At 36.0% G+C, this 25,275-nt stretch overlaps 1 protein-coding gene across 1 annotated transcript; it reads right to left on the bottom strand.

The window, feature by feature from the left end:
* Positions 1 to 871: 871 nt before the first annotated feature.
* Positions 872 to 25,275, bottom strand: C13H2orf73 (chromosome 13 C2orf73 homolog). The gene is made up of 5 exons (XM_033124309.1): positions 25,145 to 25,275; positions 21,251 to 21,461; positions 15,005 to 15,158; positions 4,457 to 4,572; positions 872 to 3,646 (listed from the first exon to the last, which is right to left on the bottom strand). The coding sequence occupies exons 1-5, from the start codon at positions 25,168 to 25,170 to the stop codon at positions 3,248 to 3,250; spliced, it is 906 nt and encodes a 301-aa protein (XP_032980200.1). The 5' UTR covers positions 25,171 to 25,275; the 3' UTR covers positions 872 to 3,247.

Consider the following 25,275-nt stretch of genomic DNA (forward strand, 5'->3'; position numbering starts at 1 on the left):
ACTTAGTCCATCACAGTGATAAGTCTAACATGAGCATTTTAAATCCCAAAAAGCAGTGAAGTGACAATCTCTCGATAAAAGTGTTAAAATTATTTGCTTTGGTATTTCTTATACGGCCTTGTTCATTTGTAGTGAGCCAGCATTGCCCTGTGGGTTGACATTTGGAAATTAATGGACGGCATTGAGAAACTAAGGTTCTGGTCCTGGCTTTATTGCTTGCTAACTGCAAACTTGGGGAAATCACTTAAGTTCTCTAAGCCTCTTATTAGCTGTAAAATTGGAATATTATTATTTGCTCTGTTTCATAGGGTTATTGTAAGGATCAAATGAGATAATGAATTTGAAAATGCTTTAAAACTTAAAACACATTATATAAATTTATTGTATTATTAATCGCCATGTTAAGTGTCAAAAACCATTAGCACATTCATTAAGGTAGCGTTAAAAAATTTAATTATATGAATGATCATGTTCTTTGTTTGGTAAGCTGAAAAAAAAATCCTGTATTCTGGTAAAGGCTATTCTATTAAAATACCTAATAAGGGAATTACTTGGAAACATTAACATATTTTTGTGAAATTTAAGAGAACTGTCTGTACTAACAGGCCCTTATAACTTTAGTAGACTATGAAAGTCACTGTGGAGACACACACCCTTAGCAATTAAAAAACAGAGAATTAAACCTTGAAATCATCATTGCATTTTGTTGCTATGTGTTTCTGCAAACAGTGGATACTGAAAGTTCTATTAGTATTTTGTGAGTGACCATAAATATTTTTTTAATGCAGAAAAGATGTTCTCATATTTGAAGACATTGAGAACCACCAACTTAGCCTACTAACTGGGCTATTTGGCCCCAGACCGTCTAACGCTCACTTAAACATATTCTCTAAATCAGAAGGACTGTGTCAATTTTCAATGATGTTTGTCAGTCAGCTGTGAGGTCTATTGCAGAGAATGTGCTATTTACTAATGGTTAAAACAATAACTTTGCAAATAATTTACTTACAGAAAATTAGTTATTGACTTAACCTGGCAGACAGATACGCAAATGTCCTGCTTGTTGCCCACTAAATCTCATAAAAATATATGTAGATAAAGATAATAAAATACACTTTAATAGCATTGGAAAACAGGGAAACTTCCTATCAGAATAAATACATTTTTCGTTAATTCTGAAAGATATTACCAGATTACCAGAGAACAAATGTATAGAGGAACAAAAGTAAATGAAACAAAAGCTCACGTACACGTAGAGATGACTGCTGTGGAGGTAGGTCTGAGAACTACAAGCTTAGAGTCAATGCATATAGAGAAGTGGAATGGGCCTTGGGGCTTTTACCAATTTGACAAATTAGGGAATTCTGTTATCTCCAGTTTTGTGGTTTGAATCATTCTCCTTTGTATTGCAAACTCTTGCTCAGTTTGACTTTCTTCTTTGTGTGTGATTTGTAATTTTTGTTCATAACCTTATCTTAATTAGGGACTGCTGTTTCTGTGGATTGTGGAAATCTCTCTCCAGGGGAGTTTTGCATTTGCTTTTGTCAGGTACCTCAAGGTGTTAGCACCAGCAGGATTAATTTTTATGTTAATTTTGTGTCCTATGAGATGTCCTGCATATAAATTCATATTCCAGACTGGAACGTGGCACAACCTTGAGCTTTTACTTTCTAACAAACATTTTTTTTTTCACTAACTATAGTTCTAGGCAGAGGCAGACTTTCTTCTGTCTGCCTTGTGGTATGCGTGGAGTTCTTTAGTCTGTCTTGTACTGACAGGCCAGCTATTAGAGGGTTCTAGCTTTACCCAGGTTTCAATTCCAGCTTTCTACTTTGGATGCCATAAGGTTCCATTGCTGTTCCAATGTGGATTAAAATTCAAGTCCCCAGCCTTTAAGACCTCTCTCCAAATCCACTACCCACTTCCCACAAACGTACCAAAGCTTGCATTCTTATTGCTCCAATTCTAGAGTATACCTATACTATGGAAGACTATGCAGCAATTAAAACAATGAGGTAGTCTACATGTGTAGACAAGGAAAGATCTTCAAGATATATATCGATACACAAGTAAGTTCCCTGTTTTGGAACATGACAGTTTCTCTGTTTGGTGAGCTTGGCTATGTTTATGTTTGTTATTCCATGTTATTCAGCATTTCAAGGTATTTGTAATGTAAGGGGTTCACTATTAGCCTTAATCTTCCATGTTGTAAGAACTGGAAGTCCCCAGTATACAACTATGTAATAATAGTATTCATTTATTTGCAGCCTGTTAAAATGTGTTTAGTAGAGGAGAAAGGGATAAAGACATATACCTGTAGTTTTATCAGTATTACAGACAATAGTGTGCAACTGGCATATTTTCCTGCAAATTTGTTGGGCATGTAAATACTCTTTTGGCCTCAGAAGGATACTCCACCTACTTCCACTTGTGTGCAACATGACATAGCTTCTAATAGGCCTTCTGGCACACCGAATATGTCAAATAGAACAGCTGGTAGAATTAACCACACCAAACCCATCCAAAAAGCAAAGGTTGAGTTAGTGCTAGAAATGATCTAAGTAAAATAGAACACAATTATTTAGATATTCTAAGTACCCATATATCTTCGAATTAAGCGTCTATGTGCGTGTGTGTGTATCTTATAATGGGAGAAACATTTTTAGATTTTCACACTCTTAGTTTTATATAGAGGGATTCAAAGTTTCAGAATAAGGAGGAAATTTTAAGTTAGCTGAAGAACATTATCCTTAAATTGAAATTTTAATTATAGCAAGAGTGACGAAATGATTACATTGATCACTGATGGATCAATATGCATAACCTCATGCTGAATAAACTTATGAAGTCGCTATTATCTTAGTTGTACAGATGAGAGCACTGAAGTCTTGAGAGGTTAAGTAATTTACCCAAAGTCACACAAATCATACATGGCAGGGCCAAAATTGCAACCCAGGTTTATTTGATTCCAGAGCCATAACTAAGGACTGTCTTATAGGGCCTGTCCTCCAAAAGTTTAATAATATTTGTTAATTACATTCAATTTTGTGCAAAACAAAGTCATTTATAAGTAATATGACATAGGAATATGTTTCATAATCCATTGCTCATTAGAGACCACTGATAAGATTTTGGTATATTTTATGAGTGGTTACCAATTTTCCCATTTATGTAAATTGTATGTTCTGAGATTATTGATAAGAGAAAAAGCCTATATGAGGGACTATACGATGACTCTGAAATTTCTCTACACTCCAAGGATTATGTTTTCAGTTGAAGAAGATAATTTATCCTGACTTTTTGTTGGTGGATTTACAGGGTCTTGCCTGGTGAGCAGAGCTTTTACTGCAGTTGTTTGAAAGATGGCTGCAATCTTCTTTCTTCTCTCAGGACTTCTGGGGCATGCCTTGGCTGCCTCTCTGACGTCTGTTTCTGATAAGTGAGTTTTAGTTTCTAACGGCTCTTGGGAATTTTGTTGGCAGGGACTGGGTGAGATCATTTGGCTTTCCGCTGAGTTTCCTTTCTCTGTTTTTTTGGACTGTTCTGATGAGCATGACCCTGGAGCATTCAGTAATACCTCTGCTCCCTGAGGAACTATGGGCCTACTCCCTGGTTTTATCTCTGTCTGCACAAAAACTCCATGTCGCTGGAAAGGAAAACAAAGTTGATGTTAACCAGGGAACAGAAGTTGCCAGAACTGGGAACTGAACTCATGTGTTAGATCAAGTCCTGGTGATGCAGCACTTGTTTCTCTGCCCCTTCATTTGCTGTCACTTTAGTCCAAAACTCAAGACAGCAACCTAATTTTGATTGGTGAACCGTTTTAAACCAATTATAAAACAGGGTGCACCAGAAAATGAACAGGTAGGGAAAAGCAGAAAGTCAGACAAGCAGCATCTCATTATCTCCCATTCTCAACTTGTCTATCCTTTGGATTGCATGACTATTCATATCAAATTTCATTTCTTGCTCTGTAGGTTCCTATAGATACAATAGAAACTACAGTTCATAAACCTGAGGATTTATGATTGCATCCCAAATGTCTATTAGCTCCAACAAAAGACTCAGTTATAGTTAAATATAAAAACAAACATTTATAGTTGGAAAAAATCAAGCAATTGACTATTACATTTTTGTTTGGCTTTATAAACTTCATATGCATCCCCTTGCGACACACATATAAGTATATCAAAAAGTGTATCAGACTGCTTTGTTATTACCTTAAGTGTGTAATTTTAATAATTTAAACCCAATTCCAAGACTTCATCCAAAATTATGACATCATTCCTTAGTTTTAACTATGACATGTGGTTGAGATTTTATCCTCCTAATAACTATGTTAGCTTGTTGAAATAGACCTTGAAAAAGAAGATTATGACTTGGAAAGGCATAAAGTTCTAGCATAAATCTATTCCATCCTAAAATATTAAATAATTGATTCTAAATACCGTCTTACCTTTCCCTTGATGGGCAAATTGGGAGTTTTCCTGGCATCATATTGATGTATAAAAGAGATGCGTTCTATAAAATTCTTTTGAAGTTCTCCTGATGCATCAGGAGAGGCAAGTGGAACTAAGAAAAAAAAAGATTTGTGAAGTTAGGACAAAAATTAAATTTGTATATGGAAATATCAATATTCATAATATTCATGCTTTATCAAAAATGTTAATGAAACTAAGTTCTTATACATATGCAAGGTAACTTACATATGAATAATAAACATAATGGATTCATCATTGTTTCTCCACAAAAGGAACCAAATGAAAACAATCAAATTAGTCCCATACATGGAATTACTAGTAATTTTAAAAACTAGTATTAATGCAATAATGACTGTAAAAATCTGTTAAATATACTTCTTGCACAGATACCAACCAAAGTTTTAGAAAAAGCATAAGTACAATTTATTTGTCAACTTATTTTTACTATTAGAGAGGCTATAAGAAGTTCATGCATAAGTTTCTCCCAGCTAGCACTATTAGAATGAACTGGAAAGCTCTTGGGTTGCTGCAGTTGTAGCTGAAAACATGGTTCTTTTCATTTCCGATTGACAGACATTCTAAAAATGTGCAAGAGTATTAAACCCTCTAAAAATCATTTTTAAATAATCTTTCAATCTGGGTGATGGGCATATAGAGGTTTGTTATATTGGTCCCTCTGGTCTATGTTTAATATTTTTAATAATTTTAAAACTATTTTTACTTTCAGTATGCAATGTTATGTAAGGAGTCCAATTAACTCCCAGTTTAGTGACATAAAATTCTGTTGCACCAGAAATAAAAAATTTCTCCCTTTTATAAAAAATATGTACATAAAACATTATATACACCTACCATATCTATGAAATGATAACAGGAAACTGGTAACAATGGTTGTTATGGGGGGAGAGAATTAGTTGACTGGAGGACAGAAGTGGATTCATTTTCCCTGTATATCCTATTGTACCATTTGAATTTTGTACTGTATGCATGCATTAACTATTAAAATATAAAACTTAGTTTTTTAAATAATGCCTTTAAAATTAGGGAAGAGATAAAAGAAGAAAAAATATTTTAGTAAATTCACATTTATTAAGCATTCATGAATTCAATTCAATATTCAGACATTGATATAAACGGTACTAGCAAGAATGATGAGAATGCAAATACTTACATATTAAATTGGCAATCTTTTCCCATTTAGCAGGTAAAAAATGATAATTGATAAAAATTTTCTTGATTTCTAACTGAGATCAGATAGTCAAAATTCATTTTCTACTTACTCATTATCTTTCTTTTAGGATTCATTAGCACACAAAAGAACAGCAGGTGCCAAAGACTTAATAAAAATTTGTGGGCACTTACCACGTTGAGAAAATTCTAACTATAACTTACATCTTTTTCCACTAATTGGGAAAAGACTACCAGTTTTGGGGTGAATGCCATGATTCAGCTCATAGAACATTAGTGTTTTCAGTAACATACCGGGGGTGCCAAAAAAAATGTGTACACATGACTTGTGTTCATTTTTTGTTATCAATATACGTTGAATATTACAATTTTAATACAGTTTTTTTCTTACTTAAAATGTGTATACATTTTTTGGCACCCTCTGTATTTTGATAGTTCTTTGAATAAAATGAAGCAGCTCTAAACTTAGGCATTAATCAAGAGGGGTTAATGAAGTATTCAAAGTATGGGCTTTGGGATAAGATAGAAACGTTTACAAATTCCAGGTCTACCACATTTCCTAGCTGTGTGACTTTGGACAAAATCACTTAACTTCGCTGAGATTCAATTCCTTCCTCTCTAAAAATAGAGATATTAATAATTTGCTTTCGGAATTGTGAGGATTAAACACAAAGTCTCTAAGATGCTGGGGTCAAATTAGAGAGGGTTTTCAAAGTTAAACAAGGGTACAACTCTTTTGTATCCTGACTAAAGGGCAAGCCATGGAAGGGAGGAGCATGAATCTGATGAACTATAAAAAACTTGTACACAACCCACACGCTTTAGTTAACTGGTATGTAGGGTTGATGGTAGGTTGGGCTGGAGAGTAAGGGGGTCAGATGCAGCCAGTAGAGAATAGATTGGGGAGAGCTTTTGAAATCTGCTCTTGCTTTCCCCCACATTGTCTTGGAAAGATCATTGCTTGTCTCATGGCCACAGAAACTGGCAGCAATTGTCTAACCATCTGTTGTCAACTTAGTAAATATCAGAACAACACAGAAATCCCCCTAAGGTAAGGAGATGATAAAAATGGGTGCATGCTGCCCCCTTGGGCATTTCTTCCTCCACCATTCCTCCAGCAACTGTCAATGCTGGGGAATTAAAAATATCAACAGATTACCTTCTCTCAGTGATGTCTCTTTTCAGAGCTAAAGGGAAAAGGAGTGGAGGCTTGACTAGAGGACTGGTCTAGAACAGTGACAACAAATGGAGATGGTCAAAACTGGTTTTGTGGGGCCTGAGGCATTCCAGTCTGACCCTCATTTTCTTTCCTTAAATTTCTTAAAGGAAATATTTCAAGAAATAGTTATGATAAATATCCAAGAATTAAAGTTAAGTTCAAAGACCTCAGATTGAAAAGGCTCATAGATTACCACACAGGTAGTAGGGCCAGGAGTTAGTGAGTCAAGTGAAACCCAAGGGATTCATAATTTAAGGAGGCATTTGCATGGGAGCGAGTGCCTCCTTAAATTTTGCACCTTAGGCCTGCTACTTGCCTCACTCTCCTCCCAACTCTGCAAGTAGACAAGGGAAAACTCACATCTAAGACATTTATACAGGAATTTAAGGTCATCTGAGACAAAGGACAAATTCTCAATGCTTTCAAATTGGAGAGTTAGATTATTTATAAAGGAGTAAGTAGCAGATTTATACCAAATTTCACAATAACATTGGATGCAGTGATAACTGATTTAATACTTTTTAAATATTAAAGGGAAAAGAACTTTAGGCTTAGAATTTTTATATCCAACTAAACTGTCATTTAACTCTGAAGCCAAAATAAAAATTATTGGGAGGCAAACAAGGCCTCAGAATATTACCCCACAAAACAGACTTACTTTGAAAAATTCCTCAACGAAGAACTCAGATAAGATTAGAAACAGATCAAGGAGGGTGCCTGATGTATATAGAAGAAAATAACAAAATTTTTTGTTTCCTTAAAAAGACAAAGACTAAAGAACAGAAAAATAAGTATTACACCTACACCCATAACAACTTAGAATTAAAACTACCATTTAACATATTAATGAAGATCCTGGTGAATATTATTTTTAAAAAAGAAAAAAGTAGTATGATGATTGAAAAGGAAAAGAAAATCTGTAATTATTTCTAGGTGATATAATTACCTGAAAAGAGAAAACATTAGAATTAATAAATTATGAGTATAAGGGTTTGGCAAGGTAAGCAGATAAGTGTATAAAAATCAGAAGCATTTCACTATAATAAACATAACCTACTAGAACACAAAGTGAAAACTAAGATACATTCTGTGTAGGAACAAAACCTATACAGTATAAAGTTTCTAGAAATTAACAAAGAATTCACAATGTCTCTATAGAGAAAAATTTTAAAGTCTCTTAAACAAAAAGTAGTAGAAAAGAATAGAATTTCCATACTCTTAGATAGAATGAGATAGTATGTTACCACAAAGGTGACAATTTTTCCTAAATACCCTGTTTCCCCGAAAATAAGACCTAGCCGGACAATCAGCTTTAATGCATCTTTTGGAGTAAAAATTAATATAAGACCAAGTCTTATATTATGTAAGATCCGGTCTTTTAGTAAAATAAGACTGGGTCTTATATTAATTTTTGCTCCAAAAGATGCACTAGAGATGATTGTCCAGCTAGGTCTTATTTTCCGGGAAACACAGTATATAATGTCAAGACAATCCAATCAGTATTCTAGCTGGATATTTTGAGGAATGTCATAAATTGCAATGGTTAAATGGAAAAATAAAGGTCCATAAGTACAGAGGTCAACTCTGAAAAGGAAGAACAAAGAATGGGAATTTCCCTATCAGATATCAAGACAAACTAAAAATCAATATGATTAAAATAGTTTAGTACTGACCTAGAACTGAAAATTAACTGAAGGAACATTAACAGAGCTCAGAGACAGTCCCATTTATATGGGGAACGCTAGCATCCAATGAAGGAGGCCCCACAGGTCAACAACAACAGTGTACATTGTTTAGTAGATGGTATCTAGAAAACTTCACTCCGTGGAGAAAAATGGAATAGATTCCCTATTTAACACCGCACATAAAGGTGGACTTTAAGATTAAAGACACAATTATGGAAGGTAAAATTATAAAATCAAGAGAAGAAAATATAGGAGAACATTTCTATGACCTAAAAGTAGGAAAACTCATCATAAACACTTAATGCACAACCTATACGTGAAAATTTGATAAACTGGATTACATCAAAATTTAGAATTCCTGTTCAAATAACAGCACACAGGCAAAGTAAACAGAGAAACAGTAGAATGGGAGGAAATATTTGTAACATGAAACCTAAAAGGGATAGGACATCATTGATTTCATTCATTAAAAGTGAGGGCACTTTAAAGACATTTTCAGAAAAGAAAGGTGAAGAGTTCGCCATTCCTAAACTCTTAGGGAAAGAACTATTTAAGGACATTGTAGCAATCTGTGACATTGGTGTCCCCAATCAGTCAGGCATCCCAGTATTCACATCCTTGAACTGTCCCCTACTTGTGAACGTGAACTGGCCTTGTGATTAGGTTTCACCAATAGGATGTGGCAGAAGTAACACCATGCTAGTTCCAGGCATAAGCCTTAAGAGAGCCTTGCAGTTTCTGCTTTTTCATTCTTGGGAGCCTGAGGTGCCATGTAAGAAGTCCAGCTACCCAGCTGAAGAAAACATGAAGAAACTACAGATGGAGAGGTCCAATCATTCCAGCATCCTAGCTGAGTCCAGTCCTCAGACAACCTGTCAACTAAATGTAGCCACATGAGCACCCACTATCAAGACCAGCCAAAGAACTACCCAGCTGGTCCCAGTTCACATTGCAGAATCATGAGCAAAGAAAATGATTGTTGTTTTAAGCAGCTAAATTTTGGAGTGCCTTGTTATACAGATAACAAACAGAAATACTTCAAAAGGAAGTCAATTAAATCATTTAAATGAATCAGTTTTATATAGTGATCCAGAACCTCTCAAAATTTCAAAAATAACAACTGAAAAAAATTTCTTGGGGCGGCCGAGTGGCTCAGTTGGTTAGACCGTGAGCTCTGAATGACAAGGTTGCCGGTTTGATTCCCACATGGGCCAGTGATCTGCACCCTCCACAACTAGATTGAAGACAACGAGCGGCCGCTGAGCTTCCAGAGGGGCAGCCTCATGGCTCAGTTGGTTAGAGCAGGAGCTCTCAACAACAAGGTTGCCCGTTCAATTTCCGCATGGGATAGTGGGCTGTGCCCCCTGAAACTAAAGATTGAAAATGGCAACTGAACTTGGAGCTGAGCTGTGCCCTCCACAACTAGAGTGAAGGACAATGACTTGGAGCTGATGGGTCCTGGAGAAACACACTGTTCCCCAATAAAATTTTTTTTGAAAATTTCTTTATGGAAACTAATAAAGGGAGAAGAAAGGTAATCTGAGCCATTACAGAAATTCCTTATCCAGACATTATACCTATTAGAATTAGACATAACTGCCATGTTCACTTATGCAAATATGTGAGATTTTCAAAGAAGCCCACAGTAGTGAAGAACACCTACCTGGGAAAACATCAGAGAAGATACTGTGTATCCCCCGGAAATAAGACCAGGTTTTATATTAAGGTCAGCTCCAAAAGACGCATTAGGGCTTATGTTCAGGGGATGTCATCCTGAAAAATCATGCTAGGGCTTATTTTCTGGTTAGGTCTTATTTTCGGGGAAACATGGTATTCAAGTTCTTAGTGTTTATTCCACTGAAGAATTCAAATTGGATCCAAATAAATTACTTAAAAGAAGCCTTGTTAGATGAGGCTTACAAAAAAAAAGGCCAAGTCTGTGAAGAATGTTTGAAATCCACTCTGTGTTTCTTAGAAACTTGATCTAATTGAAATAGAAATTTTCTGAACAAGAATACACCAAACAAGTTGGTATCTAGCCATCTATATTTTATCAAAAAAGCCAAGATTTATTCAAATACAAAACTTACATTGGTGAGAACTTAACAGCTTTTACTTTGAGAAATTTTCTTAACTTTTTTTTTTGTGTGTGTCTACTTTAAAAAGATTCATGAATGATATTTTTCTATTAGAAACCCCATTCTTCAAAATAGCATTTATTTTGGTTTTATATAAAAAAATTATTAATGTAAAAATAATAGTACAGATTTTCAAAATACAGTAAAAAACAGAAACTTGAACCTAACTGTAATAAGAATTCATCGTTATGTTACACCTTGGTGCAAAAAAAGCAACACAAACTAAAACCTAATTTAGAAAATCATTTTTACCACTCTATCTGAATTTGAAATTCAAAACTGTCAAAATATCAAGTACATGATAAACAGCCAAAGTTTCATTTAAATATGAAATACCTCTCTCACAAATTAGATCCGCCTTTCCAATTTATAAAGTTTTGTTCTATAAAACCAAAAGTGAATACTTATTCTTACAAGGACTCAGATATGACGGAGCACAGCTATTTGATGAACTGACTGTGGATGGCAGCCAGGAAATTGTGTGGTAGTACATGACATAAAGGGCACTTTCATTGTCAGCCCAAGATGACATTGCTGAAATGCCAAAGACTGGACGTAATTAAGTGGGCTGAGGGAACAGAATGACTGTGAGTTGACTTTTAATTGGTATTAATACACGTTTATGTCCACGTTTTCTATGTCTACATGCATATAATATAATCTGCATATACAGACTAGTTTATATACATCTTTTTAAACAGTAAAGTGTTTTCTTTTTAAATTATTTTCATCTAGAATCCAAATATCATCTAAAATATGAATAAATCGCAGGCTTATATTGTAGTGTGTATGTTAGTTTAAATTACATTATGATTATAATCTGTTGGATAATATGTATTTATCATTAAACTAAGCAATATTTGTTGAGTCTGGGCATTGTAATGGATATGAGGTACAGTAATGATCTTGGCAGTGAGAAATACGAGTAGAACAACAGAGAGAGAGAAGGAAAGGGAGAAGGAGGAGGAGAAGGAAGAAGGAGGAAGAAGAGGGAGGGGAGGCAAATGGAAGGAGAAAGGGAGATCTCAATGCCAGGGTTCCAAAGCTAGATTCCAACTTGACACCTAACTTAGTACGATATGATAATTAATAATAGAAATAGCTACCATTTGCTATCTACTATGTACCAAGCATGCTGGTATGCACTGTATTATAACAAACAATGAGAAGTAACTGGAGGACTTAGAGGAGGAGAAGGGTGTCATTTTTGCTTTTACAAGATCCTTCTGATCATGGTGTGGAAAACAAATTATGGAGGAGAAAGGAAGGAAGCAGGAGAGTAATGGCTGCACGAACTACATTGGTAAGATGATTTCAGATATATTTTGAAGCTAGAGGTGTCAAGATTTGCTGACGGATTGGATGCAGAGGGTAGGAAGTTTTAGAATGACTTGTAGGTGATCAAATCTTGAGCATCTGGGGGAATAGGAGTGGCATTTATTGAGATGGGAAAGGTGTAGGTGTTAGAAATGAAATGTTCAATTCTAGCCATGCTACGTTTGAAAGGAGATTCGCTAGTCAAGAAAAGATGTTAAGTAGGTGGGTGGATATGTAGTCTTGAAGCTCAGGAAGAGTCTAGGGCTAGAAAGACAAATTTGTTCTCATATTAGTTCCTTTGACTTCAACTTTAATCTTCTATTCCTTGTTTCATCTACTTTGGGTAGTATCTCTTGAGTACTCATATGTTAAATGATGATATTAGCACAATTCTATGTCCCATCGTCTGTCAACTGTATATTACTTTTCTTGTTAAGGCTGATTACATAATTCTGTTCTGTAACCATATTTACATTTTTGATATTTTGTCTATAGGTTGATGCTAAAACTTGAAACCTGATAAATAGTATTTACAATATAATTAACATGAATTTTGTTCACTTACGGGCCAAATATTGTGCTAGGACTGCATTTCTTTCTCAGTGGGTCCAATGCCTAGTGCCACTTGGAAAAAAAAAAAAAAGATTCTAGTGTCCATGTCAAATAAACCCTCTTTTCTAGGTTAAAATATTACTTTCCTTGGGAACTTTTAAGACATCAGCTGCATTGTGCTCTTGTGTCACTGCTGCTGGATTCCATATTGGTTTGTATTCCTTAGGTGGTGACTTACTTTTCTTTCTCTTTATAGAAACTTTTAGGATCTTCTCTTTATAATTGTTATTTTGCAATTTCATAATGACGTATAGGTGTGTATCTTTTTTCCCTTCATGATTCAAAAAACTCAGTAGACACTTTTAATGCCTCTCTTTTATATTGGGAAACGTTCTTATTATTCTAGAGGCTGTGTAGAGTCCTGGTTATTATTACAGGTACTGGAGTCAGACTGAGTTCAATACCAGTTATTTGCTGTGTAGCTTTGGGCAAGTTATTTAAACTCTGTGCTTGTTTTCTTATCTGAAAAATGCAAGTATTAATAATATCACTATACTATGATATTCTATAGGGTTGGTGTGAGAATTGAATGAGTAAATACTTAGAAATTTCCATAAAGTCACGGCAAATATTATGTTCTCAATAACTGTTACGTGTTCATGATTATCTCGCCTTCAATTTTACTCTTTTCTTTTCTGGAGCTCCAGAGAAATGGGACTTCCCATACTGATTCTCCATTTTGCTTTTATTCTCTCATATTTCCTAGGGTTTTTTTCGTTTGTTTGTTTTTTGTTTTATGCTCTGTGATATTTTTTTTATCCTCTAAACCTTTAAAAAATATAACTTGGCATGATTCTAATCTATGGTTATCCATTCATAAATTAAGAATAGGATAGGAGGAGACCAGCTTGAATTACTAAATTAACCGTGGTAGTTGACATCTAGCTAAGACACAGACACTAGTAGTCTTAATGGGATAGTGTAGAGTGCTTCTGACTGCAGCAGTTATTTAAGAGACAGACTTTCAAGTAACCCTGTGGTCCTCCCCACCCCATTTTCCTTCTGCTGTACCCAGAGACTGAGCCTGCGTCTCCTATATCTTCTAGACTATTGCTTCTTTGCTCTCTTTTATCCATCAATAAGCTTCCATTTCTTTCCACATTCCAGAAATTTCTTCATTCCATTCTCTTCACCTTCATGGCTCGATTACTTTGCTATCATTAAATAGGGTCTTGGGAGCCCAGGGATTTAGATGTTTGTACGTAGTCTATCATTCTGAATTAGAAGAAGAAACACTATTACCTTTCTAGACAAGATACCGTTGCTATAGATCATGTAACAGTGCTCTCCATTAACTATCATCTTGAGTAGTGAAAATCATACTGAATATGACAATTTTCTAATGTCCTGACCTTCAATCTAGTTGTCTTTTCTATCCTTTTCTAGACTGGCCAGATCACAGAGGCCGTAAGGCTAAAATTAAGTGAGGGATTTTTGACCACTAAAAGTAATCCGTTGTTATCTACCATTGTATTTAGAAAATTTGAAGTTTAGCTTAGGAACTTTTGTATGTGGTGAAGACCAATGGGTACTCAATAACTGCCTTTTTGTTTTGATTTAAACCTGCACTTCTTTAAGACTTACTATTAATAAATCCTAATCCAGCAGTTGAAATGACTAGGACATGGGTTAAGAAACAGATACAACTTGAATACGTGTGAAAAACTTAGTTTATTACAATGGCATTGTCAGGTAAAACAAATTTTAGATCTGAAAATATTTTAGTAGTCTATGTAACAGTATTTCCTAAATTATGTTTTGTGGGATACCACGCATATGAGATGATCTTAAAAAAGTGGTCTATAAGTGGGAAAACATAGCGTTCTTTATTTTTGGAAATTCACTATGCTTAGCGTAAGGGTTTTAAGAGTTCTGTAATAGACATAGTTCTGTATATAAGAGTTCTGTAATAAATACATATGAATATTTATATATTTGCAAAACTTATTTGACCACTTCCCATTTTTATTTTTGAGCATTTATAAACATCAAAACACAAGTGCCCCTCAGATTGCACTTTGAGAAAAACTGTAATATAGTGTTGCCTGCTATTTTAATAGCTACAATTTTTAAAATCTGGTAGCAATAAAGAGCAGAATGCTACTAAGTTGCTGACTTGGAGGCTGGTATGACTAACGATCAGTACAGTTTTTCTTATGCTATGGTTAAATGTGTTTGGAGATAAGCCGTCCACCCGGAAGTCATAAAGAACAAACTTGTCAAAGGCTATACTTACTGTACGAATATTTTCAACTCCCATAGAGAAGAAATTTTCTCAGGCGGTACCAGCACATGTAATACATCTTATTTTGCTAGGAGTAAGCTGAGATAACGGAGAAGAAGTTTTACCATTGCTAACATTACCTATTCCACAGGAAGGCTTTTGCAACTTGCTGTGTTTGACTGGCAAAATCAATGGGCATGTTGGTTTTTGAAAGTCACTCCTCTGGGTGCTCTTAGTGTCATAAGGTGGTTGGAAGGGATGTTCCAGTCCTTTACCATGTGACCACCAGCCACCCTTTATGGAAAAAAATTGGAAACACAAAATTGGACCCTGTAGGATATTTCCATGTGCTGCTTGATATTTTTGAATGTTCAGTAATTTGATTCAGCAAGTTACTGGATATTCTAGTACTAAAACAGTTCTGAAATCTAGGAATAAGTATATTTTCACAAAGACTGTATCATTTAAAATACACCTAAAATGAAATATCATATAGTTTTAGCTAAAATACAGCTGCTAAATTCTTAAACTACCTTCTATCAACAGATGGAATAGTGATAAATCAACAAAATGGTTATATTTCTGTTTTATACTACAATTTTATTATATATGTACACCTATGTGTATATATAAACATTGATTTAATCTAAAAATTATGTCCTGTAGTTTTCATTATGACAAATCAAATCATTTATTTTCATCTAAGGTGATGGTTTTAAAAGCTTTTAGTCCATTACCGACACCATGAAATACATTTTATGACATGTAAGAGCACACATACATAAAACTAAAATAGTTTCACTAGACAATAGTTATTTTTACATGCAATGCAGTTGTCTAGTTTTCTATTCTATTTTATTTCTTTTCAATTTTATGTCACAATTCTGGTTGCAACCCACAATGATTTATAACTCGCTAATGACTCAGTTTGAAAAACATTGTTCTAAGCGGAAATATCTCTAATGTTAGTGAACTATTGATAATAAAACCTGACATAAGTCCGAAGGAAGGGGAGAACTGATAGAGTCCTTATTAGAACAAGTGATAATTTGGTCTCTTAGAAGCTGAGAAAGCAGTGAGGGGGATTGTTACTTGACTTAATTCTCACTATTTTTTTTTTTTTTTGGGAACCTAGTTGATTAGGTAGAAGTAAGAGAACCTTGGGGGAAGGCAACTGTGACACCTAGGAGTTCTTGGATGTTATTAGAGAATGAAACGTTGGGTGTAATCAAACACCTACTTTGGGCTTTAAGGAAGGAGATAAGCCTTTTAAAAAAAATCAACTATGGTTCCAGAATCGAGGACTTCAAAAATATGATTCAAGGGGGATGAATATGAGATACTAACAAGTAAAATTCTGACAATGCAGTTGAAGCTACATAGATATAAAAAATAAGAGGCATCTAAAGAAACCGCTGTGGCTGCACAGGGCGTCAACTCTCAAATGAACTTAGTTTCTAAAACAACAGGCATGTATAAGAGAGGTACACAATATCAAGTTCAAAAGAAAGAAGTTTATGCAGTCAATTTGTAGGAGATTGTCAAGAAGCTTAGAAGAAATTGATGAGTATGACAAATGCAGCAAAAATAAGGTTTTCTGGGGAAAAAATCTGTTGTAGCAAGAAACCACGGAAAGGCTAAGAATTTGGAGAAGAGTACACTGCTCAGAGCTAGAAGTCAGAGCTATTCAACTTCAGATTCCTCACTACAGGAAATTGTCTTCAAATGGAAAAAGATGGGATGAACATGGGCCAAAGAGGGAACTAAACTGAACAACTGAAGGGAGACTTAGACCTCACTTTACAGCTTTAGTTGAATGCCAGCTTTTAGGACAATGACAAATGGTAATCAGGGATAATACATAAGTTTGCAGAGATCAAAGAAATTTAGGGATTAGGGAATTTTGGAGAATAGGAGAAACCAATGGCCTCATTTTCCAGAATGGGCTTAAAAGGTGAATTACAAAAAATAAAACTCCTTGATATAGATCCCAGGAATTAGAGAACAGATTACGAAACAGATGGTGTCTTCTCACTATTTGGCTGAAAATAGTCACGTCTTACTGTTGTCAGCATGCCTGGTTCTTGCAGCTCCCCTCTACTCTACGATTATGATAGTGTTTCTTATGCCCGAGGTTTAGCATAAATACTTTCTTTCATTCTCACACACTTCTACGAGGTAGGTACACCCACTTTACAGATGAGAAAACTGCTGGGAGATTAAGTGACTTCCCAAGGTGTATTACTAGCAGGCAGAATTCAAACCCCCACCCATCTGTGCATGCCTCTAATTTCTGTGCCATATTGCTGTATCAAATCTGCTGTGGAAAGCACAGCCAGATGAGCACAAACTTATTTAAATCATTTCAAAAGTGAAAAACAGAGGGTGCAAAGGAAGTACCCTGAGAAAGATCTCCTATGATTAAAGTCTTAAGGAGTGTACTTTATATCATCTTCTTTTGTTGATCAGAACCTTATTTTGCCAACACCCAGTTACTGGAACGCTGACTCTGGGATAAGTGGACCATTAGGACATGACTGGCTGACTCTGATTTTTTCTTAAGCAGGCGTGTAATGCAGAGATACCAGGTCACATTTCAAGAAGACTTCTTTTGAATTTAAAATTTTACTAAATGGTCTCTTTAGTTTCACAAATATAAAGGAAATAATGACCAATTTTTCCTAAAGTGTGATCGATGACTTTAAGACCCCGTAACTGGTGAAAGTGGTCTGATTAGTGTTGTAAATTGGATGAATTTTCAGCAGAATGAAATCCTACAGCTCAAAAAATGTTGTTTTTACCTTTCCTGTTTCTAGATAGTCTGGCCTCTGCCTGAAAAGTCTGGTTTGTTCCTGTGACAGTGTGTGTGTGCCCTGTGCATGTGCTTGCCTTGTTGGTCCAGGCATTTGCTCATTAGAGGTTATAAGATTAAAAATATGGGTGGAGGCTTGTTTTTTTTCCCCTTCACCTCACACTAAAGGGAAAGATTCAAAATTTACTGCTCTGTCTACCATCACTTACATTGGATTGTCAGGGTTTGACATGGAGTTTTTTGTGATGAAATAGGTTAAACTGGGAAAAGTCCTCTAGTGTGATTGTTTTGTCTAGGCGTTGGGGGTTAGACTACATCTTACAGGGAGTTTTGCTTAAAGAAGATAGTTGTTCCCAGTTCAAAACTTTGGATCCAAAGAGAGAAGGAAGTCCTCCCTGCCAGCCCAAGGCCCGTCTCCTTTCCTGCCTCAGGATGACCGTCACTGGGTCTCCATGGTAAGGAAATGCCTGGAGATTCCTGATGACGGGACTCCCATTAACTCCTGACCCTGGAAGGACTAACAGCCATTGCTCTATTAACCCCTTAGCCATATTTGGAAACCACTGTGAAGCAGTCTTCGTTATACTTGTATTTATTCCTTAGCTTTTAGAAATGTGTAAGTAAACATTATTTTCCATTCTTTGGGAAGTTCAGGGAGAATCCTCCCAGGAGAAGTAGTAGAAGCAAGTGGGGCATCTTGGAGAAAACAGTTAGGAGAAGCCTGAGGTGGGAAGACGAGCGCCACAGCGGCCTGGCCAAGATGGCTGGTGGAGGTGGTGGTGATGTATGGAGCATAAAACCACACTTTAGGGATTCCGAGGGAAACAGGGACTTTTGACAGCACCTTACACATAGGCAATCACATATTACTAGTAGAGCTCAGTGGCTTTAAAAAATTTAAGTGCTATCAGAAACACTAGTTACACTGTATCTAAGTTCATCTCTAGTTTGCTGTGGATACCAGAAGGAGTGCTGAAAAATACCTCATTTTAAGCAATTCATAATGCCCCCAATAACAGTTATTCCTAAATTGTGTTCTGTGGAACACTAGTTCTGCAGCATATTAATAGGTGTTAAATAAAAGAGGTTTCCATTGTTAAATAAATTGGGAAAGTATTGAGATAAGCAAAGTCAAACAAACTTATCACAGGATTTCTCAGAACCCTCATATACTAATGTGAACTGTGAAGCTCTGAAAAGGGTATATAAAAATACATTGTTTGACTTTGGAACTTTATTTTGTTGAGCACATAGATAAGGACTAGTGCTCTGAAAAATACACTTTGGAAACTATATAATCTCTTTTAAAATACCAATATTTAAAAATACAAGACAACCAAACTAGTTTTCATTGGAAGTGACTGAGCTAAAGTACCTTTTAACTTTTTCTAGCACCTGCAATTTTATGTCCTTAGCTAGAAAAGTATAACTGATTATTCCATTTTAAAATCTTGTAAATAAAATCAACTTTGCGTTCTAAAGATATTATCTTAGCAAAATACATAAGACAGCAAATACATCAATGTAAATATTTAGGCAACTTTACTTTCTTTACTCTTATTTTAGAGCCAGCATTACTATAAACAAGTTAATTTTTTTTTAACCAAGCTAACTTTGAAAAAGAAAACTGCCATCTTAAATAAAAGAACAAAGTTTATAAGTATGTGAAATGAATACTTTATTTCCCCTCTGGTACTTGGAAATGAGTACATTTAGGGTTTTTTTTTGTTGTTATTATTTTTGTTTTTTAAATATGAACATTCTCTTCACTCCATACTCAAATCAAACATGCTTTTAACCCTGTGATGCATCTTCAGTCTTTCTTTGTAACTCCTCATTCATATGCACTGTCGACCTCTCTTACCTTCCTCTTCATTTCAAATTTTCTTTCACCATCTCTAAAGGTCTCTGGCTCATTTAGCTTTTAGCACTAATAAAACAAAGATCTTACTACTAACCTGTCACCCTGTCTTGCTGATAGCAGCTTTTGTTCATTTATTTTTTTTATGACACCTACAAACTGGTAGTAAGAAAACATTAGTTGGATTAAATTTCAAAATTTTTACATTTCTTATTTCTATTCTCGAACCAGCTTCTTTCCTTAGTGTCTCTAAGGATGGGTTCAGTTAACAGTCTGGTTTAAATTCATCCCAAACCAGAGCTTGGAGAGTCATTAATTAACTTTTGTAAGACATCAGAACTTCACTAACCTGGATTTCTGTACCGGACTTACTTCCCCAGTGTAGGCCTGGCCTATCAATTTCTTTTAAATCTGAAATCATTGTTTGTTTATAAAATAAAATAGCCTTAAAACTGCCCTTGTAAGGGTTTACTACATGATGTTAAAGCATATTTGATTCTAGGAATGCCTGCCCCAAGATCTCATATCTACACACAGTGCCATGGTGTACTTACTACCGGTTTTATGACAAGAACATGATGTTATCCATGTAAAGAGAACTCACTAAAAGCAATCTCCATTTAAATGTTAAATTAAAACGGGATTTTGCAGCTGTGATTGAGTTAAGGAAATTGAGAAGGGGAGATTATCTCAGAGTATCTGTGTGGGTCCAGTGTATCACAATGGTCCTTAGAAGAGGGAGGCAGGAGAGTCAGAGACTTGAAGATGCTACGCTGCTGGCTTTGAACAGGATGGGGCTCTGAGCCAAAGACTGCAGGCAGCCTCTAGAAGGTGCAAACAGATTCTCCCTTAGAGCCTCAAGAAGGAACCAGCCCTGCCAATAGCCAGTGAGACTGACTTGAGATTTCTGAGCTCCAGAACTGTAAGAGAATAAATTTATGTTGCGTTAAGCCAGTGTTTAAGTTTGTGGGAATTTGTAACAGCAGCAATAGGAAACTAACAGAATTAATTATACCTCAACAAACCTGACTTTAATGAAAAAGAAGATATGGAATATATTTAGTATGATAGTGAATAAAAGTGTGGTTTGGCTAACTCAACAGTGTTGGGTCAGAGACTATGATATTTGCTTACTATGTAATCGCAGATATGTTAATTTACTTTTTGGAGTATGTTATCATCTGTAAAATATTTCCAATACTATCTCCTAGACATTGTGCAGATTCAAGGACATAACTTATATAAAACACTTAGCTCATTTCTAACACTTCATACACTTTCAGTAAATGGTAGCTGTTATTTTATAGTATTTGAATTACCGAGTATCATGGGTAATTTTATTTTAGAATTACTCACAAATACAATTATTTAGTAACCTCCAAGCATTACTTAGTACCTATAATCTGACCCAATCTAGAAAAATGGTTATTTGGAATATATATATATATATATATATATATATACACACACACACACACACACACACACACACACACACACACACACACACATATATACACACACACATATATATGGTTTGTATGCGAAAGTTATGTGTAAGAATAGTTCCAGGTCACTGCTTTTAATTACTGGATTATAAAAAGTATTAGTCCAAGATATGTCACATCCTTTAAGTAGGCTGTGACTAAGTTATACTGCAATACAGCTTCTGTATCTAAATCTGTATTTGTATATAATAAACATCTGTCCAACCTGCTTTTCTGGCCCCTTTTGGGGATCTATGTAGGGAACTGGTTCATTGCATGTTCTTGCGTTTGTGTTAATGAATTTAGCATAATGTACACGTCCTCTCCTGACAAATGGTTTTGAATGTTGTATACTTTTTCCATGTTCTTTTTCAGCTTTGAGTTCTTCTTTTTTTTCAGTTACATATACTATACCAGCATCTTCTATTTTATGCTGTCTGAAAAACAGAATTAAATAGTAAATCATTTATCCCAATGAGCATTTTAGTACTGAGTCACAATTATATTAAGATAAGATTTAAATATATTTCAAGTATCAGTCAAGACAAAATTTAGGCTTTATTAATAGTTATAAGGAGCTTGTGCTATTAATATTTGGGAGGGTATCTCCTCACTCTAAATCATGTAAGACATAAAGGGATTTGTGTTAATAATGATTATTCATTATAGTATACCAGTGCAGTGTATGGACTCTTATTTGCTTGAAGTAAAGAATAGTGATTTGATCATGCTTACAAATCATGTTTGCAGTATTTATTCATGTGGCTAAGTTACATGCTAATCTTAGCTCATCTTTAAAAGTTAGTTACCTGGTAAATTCAGCCATCTGGATAGGAACAACTATTCAATTTTAAAAGCTCACCTGGCAAACTTACAAAAGCTACCAAATGACCACTACTATTTATCTTTTCAAGAAAAGACCACTGTGCAGGCATCAGAACAAGTAATTCAATTTTTTACCCCTTTTTGCTTCTAATAACTACCCTGGTACAAAAATGAAAGTTATTGCATTTTTTTAAAAAAAATGTTAAAGAAATGTTTAGAAAGAGTTTATAGAATTTTTCTCCTTTTAAATAAGGAGTAACAGACATTACAAAAGGTAGTATTTTACATGTCATGTACTTGAAAAATGGAAGAATGCAATATATGAATTTGAATACTTCTACATCGAAACTTTTAAAATCAAAGTCCTGATCTATGGAAGGTGAGCAAATGTGTCCAAATTTATAGAGAAAGTGAATAATTCTGTTAGTACTTTAAAATATGGCTCTTAAAATATAACCCCTACCTGACTTCAAACCAAAGCCAGGTCCATCTCCTTTATCCCATCATTTCCCAGTTAAAACCCTCCAATGGCTTTCCATTGCATTTACAATAACATACTGCGTCCTTATCTCAGCTCTGAGGTCCTGTGTGACCCTGCTCCAGCTCATCTCTTCAGTTGCACTCAAGGCTCTCTCCCCTCACTTCTCCAGCCAGTGCACCTTCTTTGAGTTCCTGAGTTGAGACCTGGAACACACAGGTCTCTTTTCCTCTCAGGTACTGCCTTCCCTCTGCCTGGACCGGCTCTTCCCAACTCCCTGCACTGCTGGCTCATTATCATTTAGGCCTCAGCTTAAAAGTCCTCTCAGAAGCTTTTCCTAGATTTCCCCCTCATACCCCATATCATCATTATAGTACTTGGTTCATTTCTTTTATAACACTTACCAGAATTTATAATTTATGTACCTAGTTTTCTGTTTACTTGTTTTGGGTAAGCACCACAAGTACCCTTTACTAATGAGTAAGTTCTATGAAGGCGAAGATTGTGTTTCATCATCATTTTGTACCCACCATCCAGACTGTTATATATTTATGTTGGAGCCATTATAATATTTACACATTTCTAATGAATCTGCCGGAATTGTTTTACTCTGGCTTTGTTTTAGTTGTACACTCCCAACCCTTACTCCAACACACGCACAAACAATATTCAGTACCTATGGACGGGTTCTAGTTCCCGGCATTCCCCCAAAATTTCTCTTGTAAAGGATTTGGGAAAACTGCTTACTGGTAAAGTGTAAACAACTTCTAAGACTTTTTCTATTACCTTTCCGGAGATATAAATATTTATTTAAAGATCGTGATTGATTTATCGTAGACGTCGGACATCAGTTTTTTCCCATCAGCTTCTCATAGTTGTAACCCAACAATACACTTGTTCTGGAATCAAGTCCTTTGAGGAAAGGACTGTGGCTATTTGCTTGCATATTTAAGCATTCATCCAATTAAATACTTGTGGTGTGATTGGCTATAGATTGATCTATAAATGTGAAATATATGATTCTGCAGTAACCTCTTACTAGAAGGAAGACACAGTGAAAACCACTAATGGAATCAAAGTAAATCAGACCTGGGTTGGAATCCCAGCTCTACCATTTACTATATGAGCCTTGGTCTGCTCATTTGCAGGATAAGGACAATAATACCAATTGTGAGAGATGTGCAAATAACATTGATAATTCATTCCTTCAACAAATATTTATTGAGTTATGTGCCTGGTGCTCTTTGAGGCACTGAAGATACAGGTGTGACAAAAAATATATATATATCTGCCCTCACAGACCTTACATTGTAGTGGGGTGAAGCAGATGAGAAATAAAATAATGAGTACAACATATACAGGCATACTTTGGAGGTATCACGGGTTCGGTCCCAGACCACCACAGTAAAGCAAGTATTGCAATAAGCAAGTGCAATCTTTTGGCTGGTGGAGGGTCTTGTCTTCAATATGTAAGAAATGCATTTTCTGTGGAGCACAATGAAGTGAGGTATGCCTGTATTGTCCTACGCTACTGAGGACAACACAAAAGAAGGGAATGGGAAAAAGGAATGCATGCAGATGGGAGGTAGTTTCCATTTTTAGGGAGGGTGGAGGCTTTATCATAAACGTGGCAATTGAAAAAGACAGGACAGAGGGAAGCGAGCTAAGTGGGTATCTGAGGGAGAGAGCACTGCCGCAGAGTGAGCTGTACTTGCCGAAGCTCTTCAGCAGAAGTGTACCTGTCCTTAGAATGGTGTCTCTCAAAGTGTGGTCCCAGGAGGAGCAGCACTGGCATCAGTTGTCAGCTTGTTAGACATATAAATTCACAAGCCCAACCCAACCTACTAAATCATAATCTCGGGGGCAGGTTCCCAGGGAAGTGTTTTCACCAGCTCTCCAGGTGATTCTTCTATATGTTCAAGTTTGAGAACCACTGGTTGTAGTGACAAAATGCAGGTTTTGGAAACATACTCCTGGCTCCACATCATAACAAGCTGTAACAGCTCGATTAATAATTCTCAAAGTTTAGGGTACTCAGACTCACCTGGAAGCCTTGTTAAAAACCAGATTATTGTGTCCTGCTTTCAGAGTTTCTGATTCGGTATGTTCTGTGGTGAGGAGCTCGCAAGAATTGCATTTCTAATAAATTCCCAGGTGTATGCTGGTCTGGGGACCACACTTTGAGAATCACGGCAGATGACAGCAAGGAGGCATGTGTGCTGGAGCAGAGCTGAGTCAGAAGGCAAGTGGTAGATCAAGCCAAGTAAGGGGAAAAGGGTGCATTGTGTAGGTCCCATAAACCCTTGTTGGAGCCTTAGCTTTTACTCTGCAATGGCTGGTGATCTAACTTGTAAAAAGAGCACTCGGAAAGCAGTGTTGAGGAGACTGTTGAAGGAGAAGGAGAGTAGTAAAGACTATTCCAGCATCCAGGTAAGAGACTCTGGTAGTTGGACCAGGGTAGGAATGATAAAGTGGTGAATCGTGGAGCATTCTGGATATATTTTAAGGCTAAAACCTACAGAATTTGCTACAGATGTAGGTGTGAGAAGGAATGGATGATTCAAGATGACTTTAAGAATTTTAGGTCAGGCAATACATGTAAAATGCCTGACACACAGTAGGTGTCCAGTAAACAGTGCGTTTTTAAAAGTATTGCTGTAAACGTTCAACTACCAGAAATGAGCGTGGAGGAAGAGGATCGGAAGAGGAAAAGCCCTGATGGCTAAGCACCCACCCGCTTGGGTCTCATTTAACCTTCCCCCAAGGAGGAAAATACTTTTTGGGAGGGGAAATAGAAAACCAAACGCCAGCACTTACTGCTGCTTATCCTCCTTTCCCTCCATGGGCTCCTAGTACCTGGCACGAGGCAGCGAAGAGCCGCGCAGGAACTTCAGGGGCTAAGCCCAGCCTGGAAGGGCGCGCGCGGAGAGCCGCAACTGTGACTCGCG

Source organism: Rhinolophus ferrumequinum, chromosome 13, assembly GCF_004115265.2.
Source record: "Rhinolophus ferrumequinum isolate MPI-CBG mRhiFer1 chromosome 13, mRhiFer1_v1.p, whole genome shotgun sequence".
NCBI classification, from domain to species: Eukaryota; Metazoa; Chordata; class Mammalia; order Chiroptera; family Rhinolophidae; genus Rhinolophus; species Rhinolophus ferrumequinum.